This window comes from Manis pentadactyla, chromosome 2 (assembly GCF_030020395.1).
Source record: "Manis pentadactyla isolate mManPen7 chromosome 2, mManPen7.hap1, whole genome shotgun sequence".
In the NCBI taxonomy this organism is placed as follows: domain Eukaryota; kingdom Metazoa; phylum Chordata; class Mammalia; order Pholidota; family Manidae; genus Manis; species Manis pentadactyla.
Window position 1 is genome coordinate 115,050,689 of NC_080020.1, and position 17,942 is coordinate 115,068,630.

At 40.0% G+C, this 17,942-nt stretch overlaps 1 protein-coding gene across 2 annotated transcripts in view; it reads left to right on the forward strand.

Annotated features, from left to right (window-relative positions):
- Positions 1 to 17,942, forward strand: part of ADAMTS12 (ADAM metallopeptidase with thrombospondin type 1 motif 12) — a 327,971-nt gene that overhangs the window by 249,458 nt on the left and 60,571 nt on the right. For both annotated transcript variants that reach the window (XM_057496003.1, XM_057495999.1), the window contains exons 15-17: positions 73 to 317; positions 1,789 to 1,927; positions 15,003 to 15,129. In XM_057496003.1, the coding sequence (XP_057351986.1) occupies positions 73 to 317; positions 1,789 to 1,927; positions 15,003 to 15,129 (511 nt within the window). The remainder of the gene's footprint in view (positions 1 to 72; positions 318 to 1,788; positions 1,928 to 15,002; positions 15,130 to 17,942) is intronic.

The window sequence follows — 17,942 nt, forward strand, 5'->3', positions numbered from 1 at the left end:
TGACAGGTCAAAAACAGATTGTGTTCAGCTAAGCTGGTTAGCCTCTTTTATTACTGTGTCTTCTCTCCTTAGGTTATGTTGACGTTGGACTGATTCCGAAAGGAGCTAGGGACATACGGGTAGTGGAGGTGGCGGGAGCTGGAAACTTCCTGGCCATCCGGAGTGAAGACCCTGAAAAATATTACCTCAATGGAGGATTTATTATCCAATGGAATGGAAACTACAAGCTGGCAGGGACTGTCTTTCAGTACGACAGGAAGGGAGACCTGGAGAAACTGATGGCCACAGGTCCCACCAATGAGTCAGTGTGGATCCAGGTAATGCAGAAGGGAAGGGAACTGCTGACATGCACATTAGGATCTTCTACTTTTATTTTCCTAGGTATTTGCTAGGGGACATTAATTAAGAATCCTTGAAGCTTCTTTTGGCAAGGAACAGGGAAAGAATCAAGATAATAATTTGTGCTGTTAATTCTTTATTGCCTAGAAATTGCTGAGATCCCTATGATGAAATCCCAAGGGCCCTAAAACCACCCATTGGGAGATTTGAGTTCAGCAGCCAGTACGGTTGACAAAGGCTGTTTAACTGAAGGTGATTGTTCCTTAGGCATAAGAAGGATGCTGTCAGTCTATGACATCAGTCTGGCATTCCAAGGAGCTTTCCAGCAGTGGTGACGAACTGACGTGGTTTCTTCACATGTTATCATGTGGTTGATTGCAGGCAAAAGGTTTACCTTCTTGAAACTGCTGAGGGATAGAGGGGTGAGGGTGCAGTACATGCTACTCGAAAGCGTGAGTGATTTATCTTTCATGTTGGCAAAGGACTGTAGAAAAGGAGGGGACTAATTATACCAGTAGAGACAAGGCAGGTTGGAGATGAGAGATGGCCCCAGAGAGAGTCAGATCAAACCCTATTGAGAATTAGAGGGAGGTCAGAGCCAGAGGTCAGGGCACTCACAGAAGCTGGAGGTGAAGGTTGGATAGCTATGATCCATAGATGTCAGAGGACCCGACATCTTACCCAGCCACATGGGAAAGGCCTTACCAATGGGGACCCTCAATCCTGCAGAGCAACCAGTCCACCACTTCCGATTTCAAGATGAATCCCTTTTACATGTGTGCTAAGTAGATCACCTGCAGGAGAGGAAAGTGAGGAGGAAGGTCCCAAGAGTGGAAGGCCTTGCCTAAAACCCATGGCCATTTTTATTCAAGAATTATATGCTTTAAAGGAGCTAACCAACCTGAGAGCTGGAGAAGGGTGCCGCAAGGCCACAGCAACAATAGTGGAATTAGTGGGTGCGAACTGCCAGGCACTACTCTAATCATAGCTAATCACTTCATACTTATTTAGTTATTTACTCTCATTATACCCGGTTGTCACCCCATTATTATCCTCACTTTGTAAATAGAGAAACCAAAGCAAAAAGAGATTAAGTAACTTACCCATAATCAAGTTAGTAAGTACACAGGGGTATAAGGTGGCCTACCAGTCTGTTGTTGGAAAGGGCACCATCCCCACTCCTCAGAGCAGTTCCCACATGATTAGACCTCCCTGTTTGTGTGAACTGAAAGTCACAAGAGAAATATAATAGAATGGAGAAGATGATAGATAGACAGACAGATACAGAGGTGAAGGTAGAGGTAGCGAGATGCTCGTTTAATGGCATCTGTTCCCATGAATGCTTTGTAACTGCTTTAAGATGATGGACATTGTGTAGCGCTCTATAAACATGAAGTTTGTAGCATGAAGTCATGATAGAGTTGACATGACCTCTCTCTTGCCTTTTAGCTTCTATTCCAGGTAACTAACCCTGGCATCAAGTATGAGTACACAATCCGTAAAGACGGCCTTGACAATGACGTGGAGAAGCTGGTGTACTTCTGGGAGTACAGCCCCTGGACGGAGTGCAGTGTAACGTGTGGGACAGGTGAGAAACAGCTGCTCTCACTACAAGCCCAAGCCCACCTCACAGTGGTTTGCATTCTGCGCCCATGGGTCTGTAAGGTCCCTCTGAGATAGTCCAGGGGCCTCTGTGGGGACCGAATGTGCTGGTTGTGGTCTAAAGGGAGAAGCAGTTTTTCTTTTATCATCTTTTTATACTGTCCTTCCTGACAGATTTTGTTTGAAGAAAGGGTTACATGTCTTCTTAAAAACCAAAACAGAAAGACTTAAAACCCACAGCTCTGGTTGAGGACCTGAGGGCCACACACCTCACACAGATACCTGAAGGCATGCCATAGTCCTGGCCAAACCCAGCCCACCACCAGCTCTCCTGATCCCTAGCCCAGTGGCCATTTTCTGTCTGCAATTAACTGAGCTTTTTCTGTCTCCCAGGAGAGGAGTTTTCTCTTATAAAATCAAGTATTGGGGAGATTCCTTGCTGTCAAGTATGTAAGGTTGGAATAAATTCTGCTACCCTAATAAAGAAATCAAAATCTCAGGAATTCAACACAATGAAGGTTTATTTTTAACCCATTCCAAGTCTCATGCAGATTGGGTGGCCTGCTTCACCCTGTAGCTAAGATACCTGAAATGCCTGGCTTCCAGCTTGCTCCGCAGAGGAAGAGAAATTGAAGAGGCAGACTGGAACTTAGGAATGGCCTTGGCTTGGCAGTGGCACAGATCACTTCAATGGTGGGCCTCGGTCCTGTGGGCACAGTGTAACTGCAGAGAAAGCCTGGGGGCTGTAAAGGAGTGTGTAGACATTGCAGAGCACTGACCCTGCTCCCGGGGCTGCATGGAGTTTTCCAAGGCTGTGAGGGCAGGGGTCAGGGCCTGTCAGGGACTTGGGGCTCCTCCCTCTTTTGGAGGGCTTTAAGAACACTGCCATATGAAAAAGTCTCTGCCTCTCTTCCTTCTTTTGGATCATGTCCAAGTCTGTTCTGGAATGTCCTGCCTCTAGCCTGTAACTAACTGCCTATAAAACTAGGGCAGCTACAGCATGAGGTGCCAGAGTCAATGAGGCAGCAAAGGGAGTAAGAGTGAGGAAGTGAATGGGCCAGAAGAACACAGTCTACTCCCATGGGCTTCCCCCAAGACCCTGGGCCCCACCTGTTCACTTGCTGCTTCCTAGCCCCGCAGCACCCCCTGTCCCAGGATGTAGTCATAGAAAGAGGTCCAGCTTCAGACACTAAGTCATGCACCATCAACTTTATAAACAACTTTTGTATTACCAGCTTCTCTCTTTCCCTCTTTCAGTACAGAAAACCAAGGGTCAACTTTTATAAGTCACAGAAATCATATGTTCATTTCCAAATGTGTGATGTTTTGAAAATCCTAAGCCTCTGGAAATCTCCTTGCACGATCTCTGGCAGCAGCCCTGTGTGGTGTTAGGAAGAGCCGGTCCTACTGTCCCCTGTGCTGCCTCCAGCACTTCCACATGTTCTGCCCCACTGCCCAGGGGGCTGGGCTTCCCGAGAAGCAAAAGCAGTTCAAGCAGAAAATGAATTGGTGAAAAATATTTCCCCAAGAAGCACTTGGGAGGAAAATGAAGTCATCGGGACTATAGTTACAAATATTTTTTCAATTTCTCATCCCCTTTGTTCTCTTCTTTCAATAAAGTACAGGTTTAAGCTTTAAGCTTAAATCACTTGTCCCAGTACCCCAGAGTGCAACACAGCCAGTCCTGACTAGGCAGGGATTCCTCAAAGAAGCAGGAGGCCACCCACCCCCACTCTGTCAACGTGGGATGAATCCTCTGCCCTACACATGCAATATTTCAGAGCATCGGAAATGTAAGAGAAGTGGCTGATTTGTAGAGTGGTCATAAACATACAGCCTCAGCTACATAGGAAATGAGATATCCTTGCCAGCTGTGAATTGGGCATTTGGCCTAATCCTTCAGCAACACCTCCACCTATTTGGGCAAATGTCATTCTGGTTATTAAATCTTCTGGAGAACAAGTGCAGTGTCCACGTGATCACCTGAATTTCAGCCCCCATGCTGACTGCAGCAACAGTGGGCTCTCTTTTTCTGGCGAAGAAGAAAGACAGCATACCTACTGTCATACTCTCCAACATGGAGAATGAAATGCTGATATTAACATAGGACACACACTGCTAAGTATGAAGACAGAAGGCTGTCTGAATTATTCAGCAATGTACTTTTATTTTCTTTAAGTTGAAACTTTCTGTATTATAAAACCAACTTAAATACATTGCTGAGAAATTAAAAACAGAAATCACCACCCTAACACATGAACTTTGGTACTTGGTTTTATTGCTTTGTAATATTCTTTTGTCTAATCATAGATGCATATAGTTGTGTACATATGGATGTTCTGAGGTACACACACATGTTTTCAGTTAACGCCATAACAGGTGAGTGCCTTTCCATGTGTTATTCAATCTTTATCATTTTCATGGATGCATTATATTTCTCTTCAAGACAAAGCAAAATTCCCTTAACCAATTCCTTATTGCTTATCATCTCAGATGAGCATCTTTGTGCCCATGTAAAGAACAATCTCAGTAAGTGTTAACCTAAATTTCTAGGTTCAAAAATATAACAATTATGATAATGTTAAACTTGTCGCCAAATTGATACCCATAGTAAAAGGGTAACAAATAGGTAGTAGCAATCATTTTATTTTGTTTTTATTATCATATTATTTTAGTTTTATACTTTTTCATTGCAAATGTCCCAGCAAGACAGAGAATGTAAATACAAACTTCCTATCAACCTCATCTTTATCAGATCTTAGCATTATGTCATATTTGTTTCAATCTTCATTTTTAGAGGAAGAAAAGTAGACTTGAAGAGCACTCTCTAACTCCACTTCCTTTCCTTTTTCCTCAGAGTTCACTAGGGCCATGAAACCATTATTTATTATTCTCATGTATGTTGTTAAGTACTTTTATTATACATGTGTATAGCCATACACATTATGTAGTATTGTTTCTCAGGCATGGAAGCTCTCTATAAGTAGTATTGTACTCTATGTACCATTCTTTATCTTGCTGTTTTTACTCAGCATTGTTCTTTGCAGATAAATCTGCACTGATAAATGTAGTTCTAGGACCACTTGAATGACTATACATTCCATTGTATGAATATACAACAACTTATTTATACATTCTATTATTTTGCAATTATAAACATTTCTGCAATGCTGCAACACATGTTTTATAATTATTGCCTTATTTCCTCAGTATTGGAGCTTCTGAAATATATATACCAGGGAGTAGAATTTCTGGGTCACATAGTCTACACATATTGCACAAGTGACTCAGCTCAAAGGGACACTATGGAACATTTTTAATTCAATTTTAAATTTAAATTTTCTAGGGAAACAAATTTTAAAGGAAAACAGCAATACTTAACATGTCTTGGACATCATGTGAACTACTAGCTCAAGTTTAAGTTTCAAGATTTGATGACACTATGTTCTTTCAGTTACATCCTATCTTTGTGAAACTGGGTTTTCAGTTTCAAGTACCACTTGACAAAAATAAAGTACTATGTGAAAATGTAGACCAAGATATATTGGGTCCAGTTTCATTCCAAGATTTTAAAAGTTGTGCAGTGTCCAATAGATGTACACATGTTACTAATAAGTTAACTTTTCAATGCAATTAAATTTTTTTTCTTTCAATCTGTGTCATTTCTTCAGATGGCCACTAAGTTCTTAGGCCATCAATACTTATTACCTTAGTACCTATTTAATGAACGGAATGGTTAGGTGTTATGGCCTAAAGGCACTATGAAAAAATTATTGAAACCCTTAGGATGCCATGAACAGAGAAAGTTGGAAGCCTTTATTCTAGCCTTTAGCTGTTCTTTTAAACTTTATGTTGTCTTATTTTATCTGTAGAGTTTCTCAAATTTTTGTATAGTTTAATAATAAGGAAAGTTTATCCCCTTTCCAGTTGTTTCATCTCATTTTTCTTTTTCTGAACTTATATTGACTTGGGCTTCTGATACAGTGGTGAATAGAATAGATGACAAGAGTTAGTAAAGGACATACATCCCTTTCTCTTGACTTTAATAGAGTGCTTCAGGTGACCTTTGTGAGGGAAATAAGTTCCCTTCTATTCCTAGTTTATTACATCTTTTATTATAAGTGACTACTAAATCTGTCTAGTATTGTACTGCATCTACTGAAATTATGTAATTTTCCTCCTTTAATCTGCTAGTTTGATTATCCCATGAATAGATTATCTGCTACTGAACTGTGCTAGCATTCCTTGAAGTTTACTTAATATGATATAAATTTGTATATATAAATATATTGCATACACCGTTGAGGTTTATTCACTAGTATTTTATTTAAAATATTTGCATCTACACTTGTGAATGAGCTGTCTTTAATATTCTCTTCTAGAACTCTCCTTGTCCAGTTTGGGCATCAGAGTTATATTAGCCTCATAAATGGGTTATTTTCCTAGAAAAAACAGTGGTTTGTGAGCATTTCTATCCTTGCTTCCCAATAATGCTCACATTGGTTCTACCTCTGTGAGATGAGGGGACTCTTCCCTCCATGCTCCTGTCCTCACACTGGACTTTTAGCTGAATTGAAGGCAGGTGTTCACAGGCTAAGTGGTTAGCGTGGGCATGGGGTGGTCAGTGTATGAGGGCAGCTCACCCTCAGAGTTTCCCCACATTGCTCCCCAGCCCAATAGCTTTCCAAAAAGGTATTCCTTCTCCTTCCCACTTTGAGTTTCCTTCATTCATTCATATTATTTTTTCTTCCTATTGAGTGGCCACCAGTTTCCCTTAAAATACATGCAACTAACTCTCTCCTGCAATTGTATAAAATTTTTACCAGCCCCATGACTTTTGTCCTCACTTTTAAGCAATAGATAATCCTATTGGTATGTCAAGGTAGTTAAGATCCTGGACTCTGGAACCAGACTGTTCACATTCAAATCCCAGCTTAGCCAAATGTTTGTGACTTCTCTGTGCTTCAGTTTCTTTATCTCTAAAGGCATTAGTCCCATCACAAGGGCCCTGACATGAGGGACCTAATCCAACTCTAAGGACCTCCCCAAAGCCCCCTTCTAATGCCACGGCACTGGTATTAGGGTTCAATATAGGCATTTTGAGGGGACACAAGCATAACACTGCCCTATCGAATGCATTTTATACAGAATGGATCCCTGATGTAATTATTTGGTTTTCTTTCTTAGCATAAGAATGATTTTGTATTTGAGTGGCTTCCTTTCAGTTTCTTCTTCTTTGTTCTCTTTCCTGCCCCTTTCTCCCTTCTTTCTAGTATTCTTGCTATTTTTTCCTGACCACAGTGTGAGACATTATTTCTGGACAGGACTTCTAAGTGTTGTTCAGAACTGCTGTCTCACAGTGACATTAAAGATACGTTAGAAATCCAGAGAGCCAGGCTCAACTTGGCTGAGCTCCTGGGTGAGAAGCTAAGTCCTGTGTTTCACCTTCTAACGCCTGAAACTAAGATTTAAGGCTCTAAGAAGTTTGTGATAAGGGGGTCTAGTTTCCGTCTCATGAGGAGCACTTCAAGTCCTCAAATTGTACTGGAGCTGAGCCGGGGGCCATCGCTAACTTCTTCTGGCCAAGAGCCTGGCCAACCCGTTGCTCAAGTCCTGCCCACCCACTTACGGAATGTTTACCTGCATTTGAGCGATGTGACTTTTTGGTTTTCTCTTTTTATATTTTATAATTCAGCATGTTTTTTATATTTATATTTTACATATTACTTTTGGAGTATTTACATTGCATTTGGAGCAATGGGCTTTTTAAGCATGAATTCATGCAAGCATGAATTTGACTATTTAAAAATTTTATTATTTGTATTCTGGTTCAGAAATCCATGTGAAAACTTGGCAAGACAATATTCCAAATTTAGCTGTCATCAAAGTCAGCTTATATTCCACAGCCCACTTCTCAGAGGTAAAGAGGGCTCTCAGGCTATCCCAGCAATGGCGGGCTCTCCCTGTGAGTCTCCACTCTTCTGTCCCCTTAGCTCCGTTTGCTCTCACTCCTGCCTTATCCGTGGGGAGTGACTTTGGGGTGACTCTAGGGATATTTAGGACTAGCTCAGGAAAACTTGGAAGGGGATGGAATAACAAGCACTACCAACCACACAAAAAGCTTGTTGAAAAAAATGTATCTGAGTTGCCCATCAAAAGATCAACCACGAAAGTTCAATCAATGGATTATCTGTGAAGAAATAGCTATAGAAATGGCTTGACACAGATGCTGGTTTCAATAGGAGGCTTCTGAATGGTTTATTAAATAAAAAAATATTCGACAAAAACTCAAGGTCACTTTCATAAAAATGTGAAGCTACGCTTTTGCCCCACTGCATTCTTCACATGCAGTTGTAACACATTCTAACCAAAATTTCCTTGTGTTCTGTGAAACTAGTAGTGATGACACTATTATTAGACAATAGGTCATCACATCTGAATGAGACTTTTGCCAACTGAGTGTTCTGTGGTGTCCTCTGTTCTGTATTTCTGGGTCTATAAGTACAACAGTGGCCTGCACAAAAGAAACACTTTCCCCTAGACTTCAAGTTTCCCCTCCTGCCCACTTGGCTGGGCTCTCTCTGGAGTTTACTCATTGCCCCTTTGTTTAAGGAATGTTATGTTCTAGTGGAAGAAGGCACATATTGAAAATCCAAAAACTATATGAAAAGCTCCTAGATTGTTCTAAACTGTCTTAGAAACTAGATCGTGTTCATTGGAAATAAATACATATGAAACATTTATGTCTGCTGAGACTAGTTCTTACAAGGTTTATCTGACAGTATTCCTATTAAAGCTCAAAATAAACATGAATATTTGAGATATGACCATGAACGCTTGATAAAACATGAGAATCAAAACTAAGGACACATATTCCCCTCTTACCCTGATGTGTGATCGTATGCTGATATTTAGAAGACAGAATTCACTTCTTTGGAAAATCAGAATCACATGTGTCTCTGACTTTTTAAGTTGTACTTATCTGGGTGTCAACCTTTCTGACTTTGTCACTGTAACTGCCCGGTAGAGTCCACCAAGTCCAGATATTGATCTCTAACAATATCTGGAGGATTGTTTTTAATATGTAGGACTTGGTAAAAATGATAGGATTTATTGAGATGGATTTAAGCTCATGCTGTAGAATGTGGATTGTATAGTTTACTGTATGCCTAAATATATAAAATAAACATCATGTGATACAAAGTAATATATAGAAAGGAGATCTGATGAGCTTCCAGGTATGTTTCATTAATGAACTAGTGAGAACTCTCGGCCAGAGTAGCTAATCTGCTTTCTTTAATGATTACCCTAGAGTTTGTAGTTTATACTTATAGCTAATCCAAGTCCAGTTTCAGATAATACCATACCACTTCATGATATGAGGACCTGGTAATAACAAAATCATCCTAATTGCTCCCTCCTGATCCTTGTGTCATTTCTGTCATTCATGTCACTTATTTGCAAGTATACATAATGTATTCATATATGTATGTGAATATACATAACCATACATAGCTGAATACATTGTTGGTATTATTATTTTTAATAAAGTGTTACCTGTTGGATCAATTTAGAATGAGAAAAGTAAGTTTCTATCTAACCTTCACTTATTGCTTTTCCATTCTTTATATAGAGCCAACTTTCTGACCTATTTTATTTCCCTTCTCTCTAAAGAACTTCTTTTAACATTTCTTGCACAACAGCCCTACTGACAAAAGATTCTTTCAATTTTTGTTTGTCTGAGAAAGTATTTCTCCTTCGATTTTGAATGTCAATTTCACAGGGTGCAGGATTCTAGGTTGGTGGGGTTTTTTTTTCTCTCAACACTTTAAATATTTCACTGCTCTTTTCTTTTGCTTGCATGATTTCTGAGAAATCAGATGTAGTTCTTTATTCCTTTATGGGTAAGGTATATTTTTTCCTCTGGCTTCTTCAGGATTTTCTTTATCTTTGATTTTCTTTAATTCAGAAATTATATAACTAAATGTAGTCGCTTTGGAATTTATCCTACTGGTGTTTTTTGGGGTTTCCTGGATCTGTGGTTTGGTATCTGACATTAGTTTGATGAAATTCTGGATCCCATGGTGGCTCTGATAATGGGACTGTCCACCAGGAAGTTGTGACTTCCTCTCTTCACCTGTGTGTCTCCCCAGTCTTGGGAGCAGCAGTTTGCCCTGGGCCCTCTCCTCTGCTATATCCAAGAAGAATTGATTTTTAATCTGTTCAGCTCTTTTTTTTTGTTATTAAGATCAGTGGCAACTTCCAAGTTCCTGTACGTTGAACTGCTAACTGGAAATCTCCAAGGTGGCTCATCTACTGGTCTCTTATTCTGCTGGTCTTCCTAGTCCCATCCCATTTTACCACATGCAGCCTGCAGAGATTATTCCTTCCCTTATTTCAAGGGCTTTAGTTTTGTTCTCTAATAATGTACATGCTCAGGATTTTTCAGTTGTTTTCTGGGAAGTCTTGCTTTGCTCGGTGCCCTGTGAAATGCTACTGCCTGCTTTTCTTGTTAACCCATGAGTTTTGTGAGATTTTTCAGGCCTCTAATTATCTTAAAGTGTGTGCTTGCCTTATTTGTACACAGTGGCAGAAGAGTACTTGTAGACTGTGGTAAATTTTGAAAGTAGATCCTTTGCAGAACAGAACCTTACACCACCTAATTCCATTAAACATTCTTCAAGTACCAGCAATGTACCTGTTGGAGCATTTCTTACATAATTGTTTATAAGTCAATCCTGACCATGACAGTCATTTATGTAATCAGTTCATTGGGATTTCAGGAGGGAAAAACTATTGGCTTTGAGTCTTACCAATGTTCTGAGATGTTTAGGTTTCAGCAATAGATAAAAATAAAATCAAACCATTAATTAATACCCAATTAATACTTGTGGTTATGAAATCAGAGTTAATATTTGTTTGAGATAGAAAGAAGGATGAATTGTATAAATGAGGGCTCAGTTGTTTTCAGTAACAAGGCTGCATCATAGGAGTATGAGATCTGAGTGAGCTGGGTTTGCTCTGTTCCTTGGTCTCAGAGTGTGAAGCCAACCCTGATCTCAGAACATTTATAAAACAGAGTTGTGGATGGAGTTAATTCCCCATGGGATCTAATATGCACTGAGTCAAGACTTAGGTTGTATCATCTCAGGGTACATCACACACAGATCAAGATATTTACATCATTTTTACCCTCGCAAGTCTCTGTGCTATAGTCTCTGGAAGATGAAGATGAGGAAAATAAGGTTGGGGAAGGCTAGGAAAATTACCCAAGAGACCATTCAGCAAGTAAATGTTAGAAGCAAGATTCAAAACCATTTCTGATCCTTATGGTGTCAATAACATTGATGTTGTGATTGTTGTTGAACACACACACACACACACACACACTCAATGTGTTTGAGCTCTTGTAGTGATGAGCCTCGAGTTCTCCCTGACTGAGCCTTTATTAAGAAGGATAGAACTGAGCTCACTGATCAAGAAAATCAGAGATGAACGGGCCAAGGAACCAGAAAATACAGAGTAAATATTTAGTGGGAATTGAAATTGAAAGTGATACAGTAAGGTTGGACTTGTTAACAAGACCAGGTTATACAATAAGAGGTTAGACAGTCCCTATTCTTCCCTTCTTCCTGTGAAATTAATGTCATTTCTGTCTGTATAGGGGGATTGTGGTGTCAGTGCTATCTACTGATTCAGAGAATTATTATCATTTCACATTATTAAAATCAATGTTATATACAATTTTAGGAGAATAACTTATGTGCTAATGTAAAATTGAACTTGTGCTCACTTAAATGGTTATAAAGAAATTTCATTCTTTGTCAGTAAAGACTGCTTATGCAGAACTTTGAATCTCTTTTAAATAATGTGATTACATATTCAGTGCCTTGAGTATTTTTGACTTTAAGTTTAGACATAACAGAATGTATTGCATTTTTTTTTTTGTCATAGGCCATTACAGGAAGCTAAGTCTTCAGTTGTTTTCTCTATACCCTAACTAAACTGTATTTTGGAGGAAGAAAAATCTTGTATGAACTAAATTAACAATATAACCATATAGGGCTCCATTTTACAATCTAGGTGTTAAATGGAGAATATGATGAGCTACATCATTGTTTTGGTTTGAGGTTTTTTTTTTGGACATAAGGAAACTTACTCATTGCTTATTACAAGGCATAATTTCCACTCAAGATGATCAAGTTTAAGGGAATAGTTATTAAATGTACAGATTCTTAATTGATCTCTCACTGCTGACATCCAATAAGATTTGCCAAGTATTTACAGCTGCATGGTGACATTCTCATTGCTACGTGGGGAAAGGGACTCAGAATCCTCTGGAAGTAGCATTTTGAATTTGTTCCTCATATGTTTTGGAATGTAATTGATTTCTATCTAATGTCCTTTTCAAGTAAATATTTCCAGGTGAACAGCTAACTTAGTGCTGTGGCAACATATTGGTTGACTGACATTCCTAATTAACTATAATTTCTTTGGGGACAGTTTTCCATGTGTAAGAGAAAGGGTCAAAGGGCAAGCCAAATTAAAAGCCAGTGTCATTTTTCTTTAATTTCCAAGGGAAGGTCAAGGTCGTATAGATTCATCCTCATCTCATATTTTCTGTATGTGCAATGTTACATCATGACCACTGCTCTTAAAAGGATAACCTTATTCTAACCCTCTCCACAAAACATAGTACTATATCTTATGTCAAAGAAAGATCCAGCCTATAGATATTTGTATCAGACCCTAGGCCCACAGAGCTGTAAGATAAGAAATTTGTGTCGTTTTAAGTCCCTAAATGTGTGGTAATTTAGTATACAGCTATAGAAAACAAGTACAGTTCATATAGTTTATAATCTGCATTTCACTTGTTAGTCTTTTCATACACTTAAGGGCCACTTGTATTTTTTTTCTATTATTCCAGCAATTGGTTTACAGACTTAATAATGAATATGTCACTCAAGATCAATGGTTTGAGTTTTTTATTGCCTAGGAGACTTTGTCAGTTGGGGTCCCCTGCAGAAAATAGGTGGTGCACCCAAACCAAATACCTTGACTACTTTCAAAGGTGTGGGTAGGGTTTAGGAAACCAAGAAAGGTATTCATTACCCCAGCCCATTGATAGTAGAGGGCAGGAGTAGGGGGAATGAGTCTAGTATCCCTAGACCTGAAGAAGTAAACAGAATGAGCAGTTATCCAAAGTGATAGTGCCCCCATCTCCCAGATCCAACTGGAAGCCACAGCAATCCATATTGCCAGTTTCCTAGGATTCAGAGCAGTTGCAGAATGGATCTGGAGCAACAAACAGAAGTGTAACATAGGAAAGGAGGAGATGAAAGTCAATAAACTCAGTAGTGGTTAGACTTCTAGCAAGCCAAACTAGATTGTAGCTCTGTGTCCTGACTCAAGAAAGGAAGGAAGCTAGCATTGATTGAGTGCAGTTCCAGTTACTGCTGCTATGTAACAAATCAACCTGAATTTAGTGTAGTAAAACCACCATCATTTTATTATGCTCATGGATTCTATAGGTCAGAAATTCAGGTAGGATACAGGGGCGATTGTGTGGCTAGACTACATGAAGTTTGGCACCTCAGCTAGGAAGACTCACATGGCTGGGGACTGGAATCATCTGGAGGCTCCTTTGCTCATTTGCAGGCACCTGGGCTGAATCATGCATAGGCTGAGCTCACCCAGGGCCGTCCACTGGAGCACCTATACCTGGTCTCAGCAAGAGTGTGGGGCTTCTCAAATGTCTTGAGAGTGAAGATCCAAAAAAGTCACACAGAAGCTGCATGGTCTTTCATGACCTAGCCTCTGAACTCACATGTCATTTTTGTATTTGTTCCCAGGCCAGGGAAGCTAGATTCCATGTCGTGGAGAAGCAATGGCATAGTCACACTGTAAAAGAGCATACCAGATGAGAGATTATTATTACACCTCTCTCTGGAAAATACAATTTGGGCCATATACACATTAACTAAGGCAATATGAACCAATGTAATTTTGAAACATTCTGACAACAGTTCCAACAAACTATTTTCTAAGTTAACCATAAATTATATGAACCAGAACCCTCATTATCCAATGGCTTCCAGTCATTAAACTTAACTTTGTCTTCTCTTCATGCATTATAGATTTTTAAGTGTAGAAGACGTTTCCAGACATCAAGTAGTTCAGCATCTTCCCCTTGAACAATCTGAATGGCATTATTCCCATTTGGATTTTATTTGTTTTGTTTATTTAGCTAGAAATAGACAATAATTAAAATTATAGATTAAATTTTACTCAATGAACACAAAAGCCCCAGAACTGAGGAGGAAACACCTGGCCAGGTATGGTAATCCTATAACACAGGAGAAGTCAGTCTTCAGAGTTGGGACTCCATGTTAGAAGATTTGGGCTTAGCTTATATCTATCATGTGAGAACTCTAATGACCATTAATTCCAACAGAAAAACTCTGACATGTCATTATTAGATCCTGTCACTCCCTCTGCTTCTCTTGCTCACATTACTGACCTAGTTTCAAAGGCAGACATTATCAATCCCTGCTATCAAAAGCCTCTACTTTAAAAATCATAACCTCTCAAACTTCACCTTATTTTGAATTTTATTCCTGTCTGTCAGTTTACTAAACCTGACTAATGTATAGGTCCCTGTTCTTTGATTAAATTAATAATGTGGCAATTGTGTTAGAACACCTGGTGATGATATCTGCTTTCATTATTTAAATGTCACTTTGTTTTTTATTTGGCGTATAGGTTATAGATGTCAGTTATGTCTCCATAGCTAGATTATACTTTATACATTGGATTATATGTTCATCCATCTATAGTATTTCCTAAGCAAGACCTCTTCGCCCATTGCCAGTTGCAACGTGGGTAGATAAGAGTCTCCGTTCCTCATCCCCACTTTAAAAACCAAATAACCTTGTGGACGGCTTTTCAATCAGCCAGCAGCATGATCACTTGACATGACCGGAGGCCTCACTTGACATGACCGGAGGCCTCACCTGACACCAAGCATGTAGGCTCAGCAATCCTTTCTGCCCGCCCCCCAGGGATCCGCCGCCAGATGGCCCATTGCGTGAAGAAGGGCCACGGGATGGTGAAGGCTACATTTTGTGACCCAGAAACGCAGCCCAATGGGAGACAGAAGAAGTGCCATGAAAAGGATTGCCCACCCAGGTAACCGCTGATAAGAGCTGGGCTCTGTGTATCTGCCTAGAGTGATGTCTGATTTAATAGTAATCCAATCTGAGTAACAAAGGAGGGCTGTGTAACTTTGTTATTAGAATAAACACAGGCAAACTGCTCCAGGTTCCTACGGCTGTGCTGTCGGAGCCCGTGACAAGCTGTGAGCCAGGACATTTTCTCCCCAGAGTGCAGTATTTCTTAGAAAGCTGGAGAGTTCTGTGTTTAATTATTTGGAAAGACTAAGTCCCAAGGCATTGTTTAAGAGAATGCTGTGTAGGTCACCCCAAAGTTCTTTGTCTGATGGGTGTGGCTTTTCTAAGAGCACTTTATACAGTGCAGGGCAGCCTCCAGTCACCGCGTCGACGCCGTCAGATCACAGCACCCGTTTGTACTTCGGACTGGGGGCAGAGTGGACTTAGCGGGCTTTCTCTGCCAGCACTGCTGGAGAATTCTTTGTTGTGGAGGCAGGAAATCACCCTTGGATGGGGGGAGGGAGGGACGGAGAAGATGAAGGGGGAGGAGGATGAAAAGGAGAAGGGGGAGAGAGAGAAAGGAAAAGAGAGGGAGCCGGAGAGAGAAAGAAGGCAGGCAGGCAAGGGAGAAGGAATTAACTCTGGGGGCTGTCTTTATTCTCCAGGGTCCTTACCCAGGGGTGTATTTAGGTTACATATTCCATCAGCCATTGAGTCTAGTCCTAAGAAGACACACTAAGACGAGTTCAGTTAAACAGGAGCAGACAGTTGATATCACAAACATGCATCAGACTGAATTTTAGAGAAGAGACAGAAGAATGTGTGATAAATGCCTTTTACCTTTTAAGTAAAAAATAAGTCTAGAAATTTAGCTAAGGCAAGCAGTGTCAGCCTCCAGTAGGTTCAGACAGGCAGGACCCAGAGGCCAGGCTGTTCTTGTCTCAAAGTCAGGTTTGTTCTCTGTCCAGTTCGGTGGCCTCTTATGGGTAAGAAGTGGGCTGTGAGGTCCAGAGCTGGACTTGGCGTCTGTTGAGGCAGGTCAGAGGTGCTGCAATGGACCAGTTACACAGCCCCTCTCAAACAGTCCCAACGAGCCCTGACAGTTAGGATGGAAATGCTGATGGCTGCAGGCAGGAGCTGGGCCGTGCCAGCCAGCGCAAGTGTGGCACCCAGCGCCCAGGTTTTCTTGGGAGCTGATGGGCACTCCTGCAGCTGCGGCTTCTGCCATTCCACATCACCACACTTCAAGGAGGAAAGCAGCCTGTCCTTCTCCCCAGCTGCTGCTGTTGTGCTGGAGTCATAACTCCCTGAAGTTCCCTCCAAACAATTTGAAGATCATACTTAAGGAAGAAGAGCAAAGCATAAGCAATTTGACCTGTCATTTTAAATCTCTGTCTTTTGGGAGCACTTTTTTGCTTTGATTTAAGCTTTTCCCTCTGCTATCCATTGGTCTGAGTTTCTTTGAGGCTGTTTCTATATATGTTTAATGCCTGGGCCCCAACTTGTGATCATTAAGGATCATCAGAATTAGTAGATCTAGCCTAAACTGACCCAGTTCAGACCTCAAACTAAAGACACAGCCTTCAGCAAGAAATATTAATGATCCCAATCGTGTTTTTTAACATCAAAAGTAAACTGTTTACCCTTGTTTTTGTTTTTATACCCAAGGTGATACACACAACACATACATACATACTTTCATAAACTCTTCTATGTTTAAAATTTACAATCCATGTATTTAGAGGATTATTTGACTTCAGCTAGCTAATCTTACTGAAATTTTATTTTTCCCCATGGTGTGTGTGTGTGTGTGTGTGTGTGTGTGTGTGTGTGTGTGTCTGTATTCCTTTCTCTGGATCTGTATTTGTTTACTTAATGCATCTAGACTAAAATTTGGACTAAAACCTTTGTGAAAAGTAATGGTTAGCAGAGTAACCTATAGTGTTTCTGCTATGCAGTCCATTTTTGTTGAAACCGATAAGGATCTCTAACTTCATCAGAGATTTTGACCCCTCAATATGTTAATTAAAAACAAAACCTAACAGGTACAATTTCTGAAAATAAATTCTGAAGTAAGATATGATAAGCTAAATAGAATTCCATGAAATACTCTGACATAATGGTTAACTACAAAAGTCTTTATTATGATGGCATTTCACTTCCCAAAATAATTATGAAATAGTCTTTCATAGAGGGTATCTATTATCTTTAGGTGGCTTATGAGGAGATAAGAGTTCAGAGAAATTGGATGCCATGACAGAGGGTAAAGTGTGGAGAGGATACTAACAATTTTTAAGAACCCACTATTTTCTTTTTTTCCTTTGTTTGCTTTTTTATTTAAGGTTGATGAACCTACACTGACACATCATAATCACCTAAAGTCCATAGTTTACCTTAGGGTTCACTCTTGGTATTGGACATTCAAAAGGTTTTAACAAATGTATAATGACATATATCTATCACTATATCATGCAGAGTATTTTCATTGCCTTGAAAGTCCTCTGTGCTCTGCCTATTCATCTTCCCCCACCTCTACCCCCTGCTAACTACTGATCGGTTTGCTGTCTCCATAGTTTTGCCTTTTCCAGAATGTCATATAGTTGGACTCACACAGTACGTAGCCTTTTCAGCGTGGCTTCTTTCACTTAGGAAGATGCATTTAATTTTCTTCCATGTCTTTCCATGGCTTGATAGCTCATTTCTTTTTAGTGTTGAATAATATTGCATTGTCTAGATGTATCCATTCACCTGCTGAAGGACATCTAGTTGCTTCCAAGTTTTGACAGTTATGCATAAAGCTGCTATAAATTTCCATATTCAGTTTTTGACCTA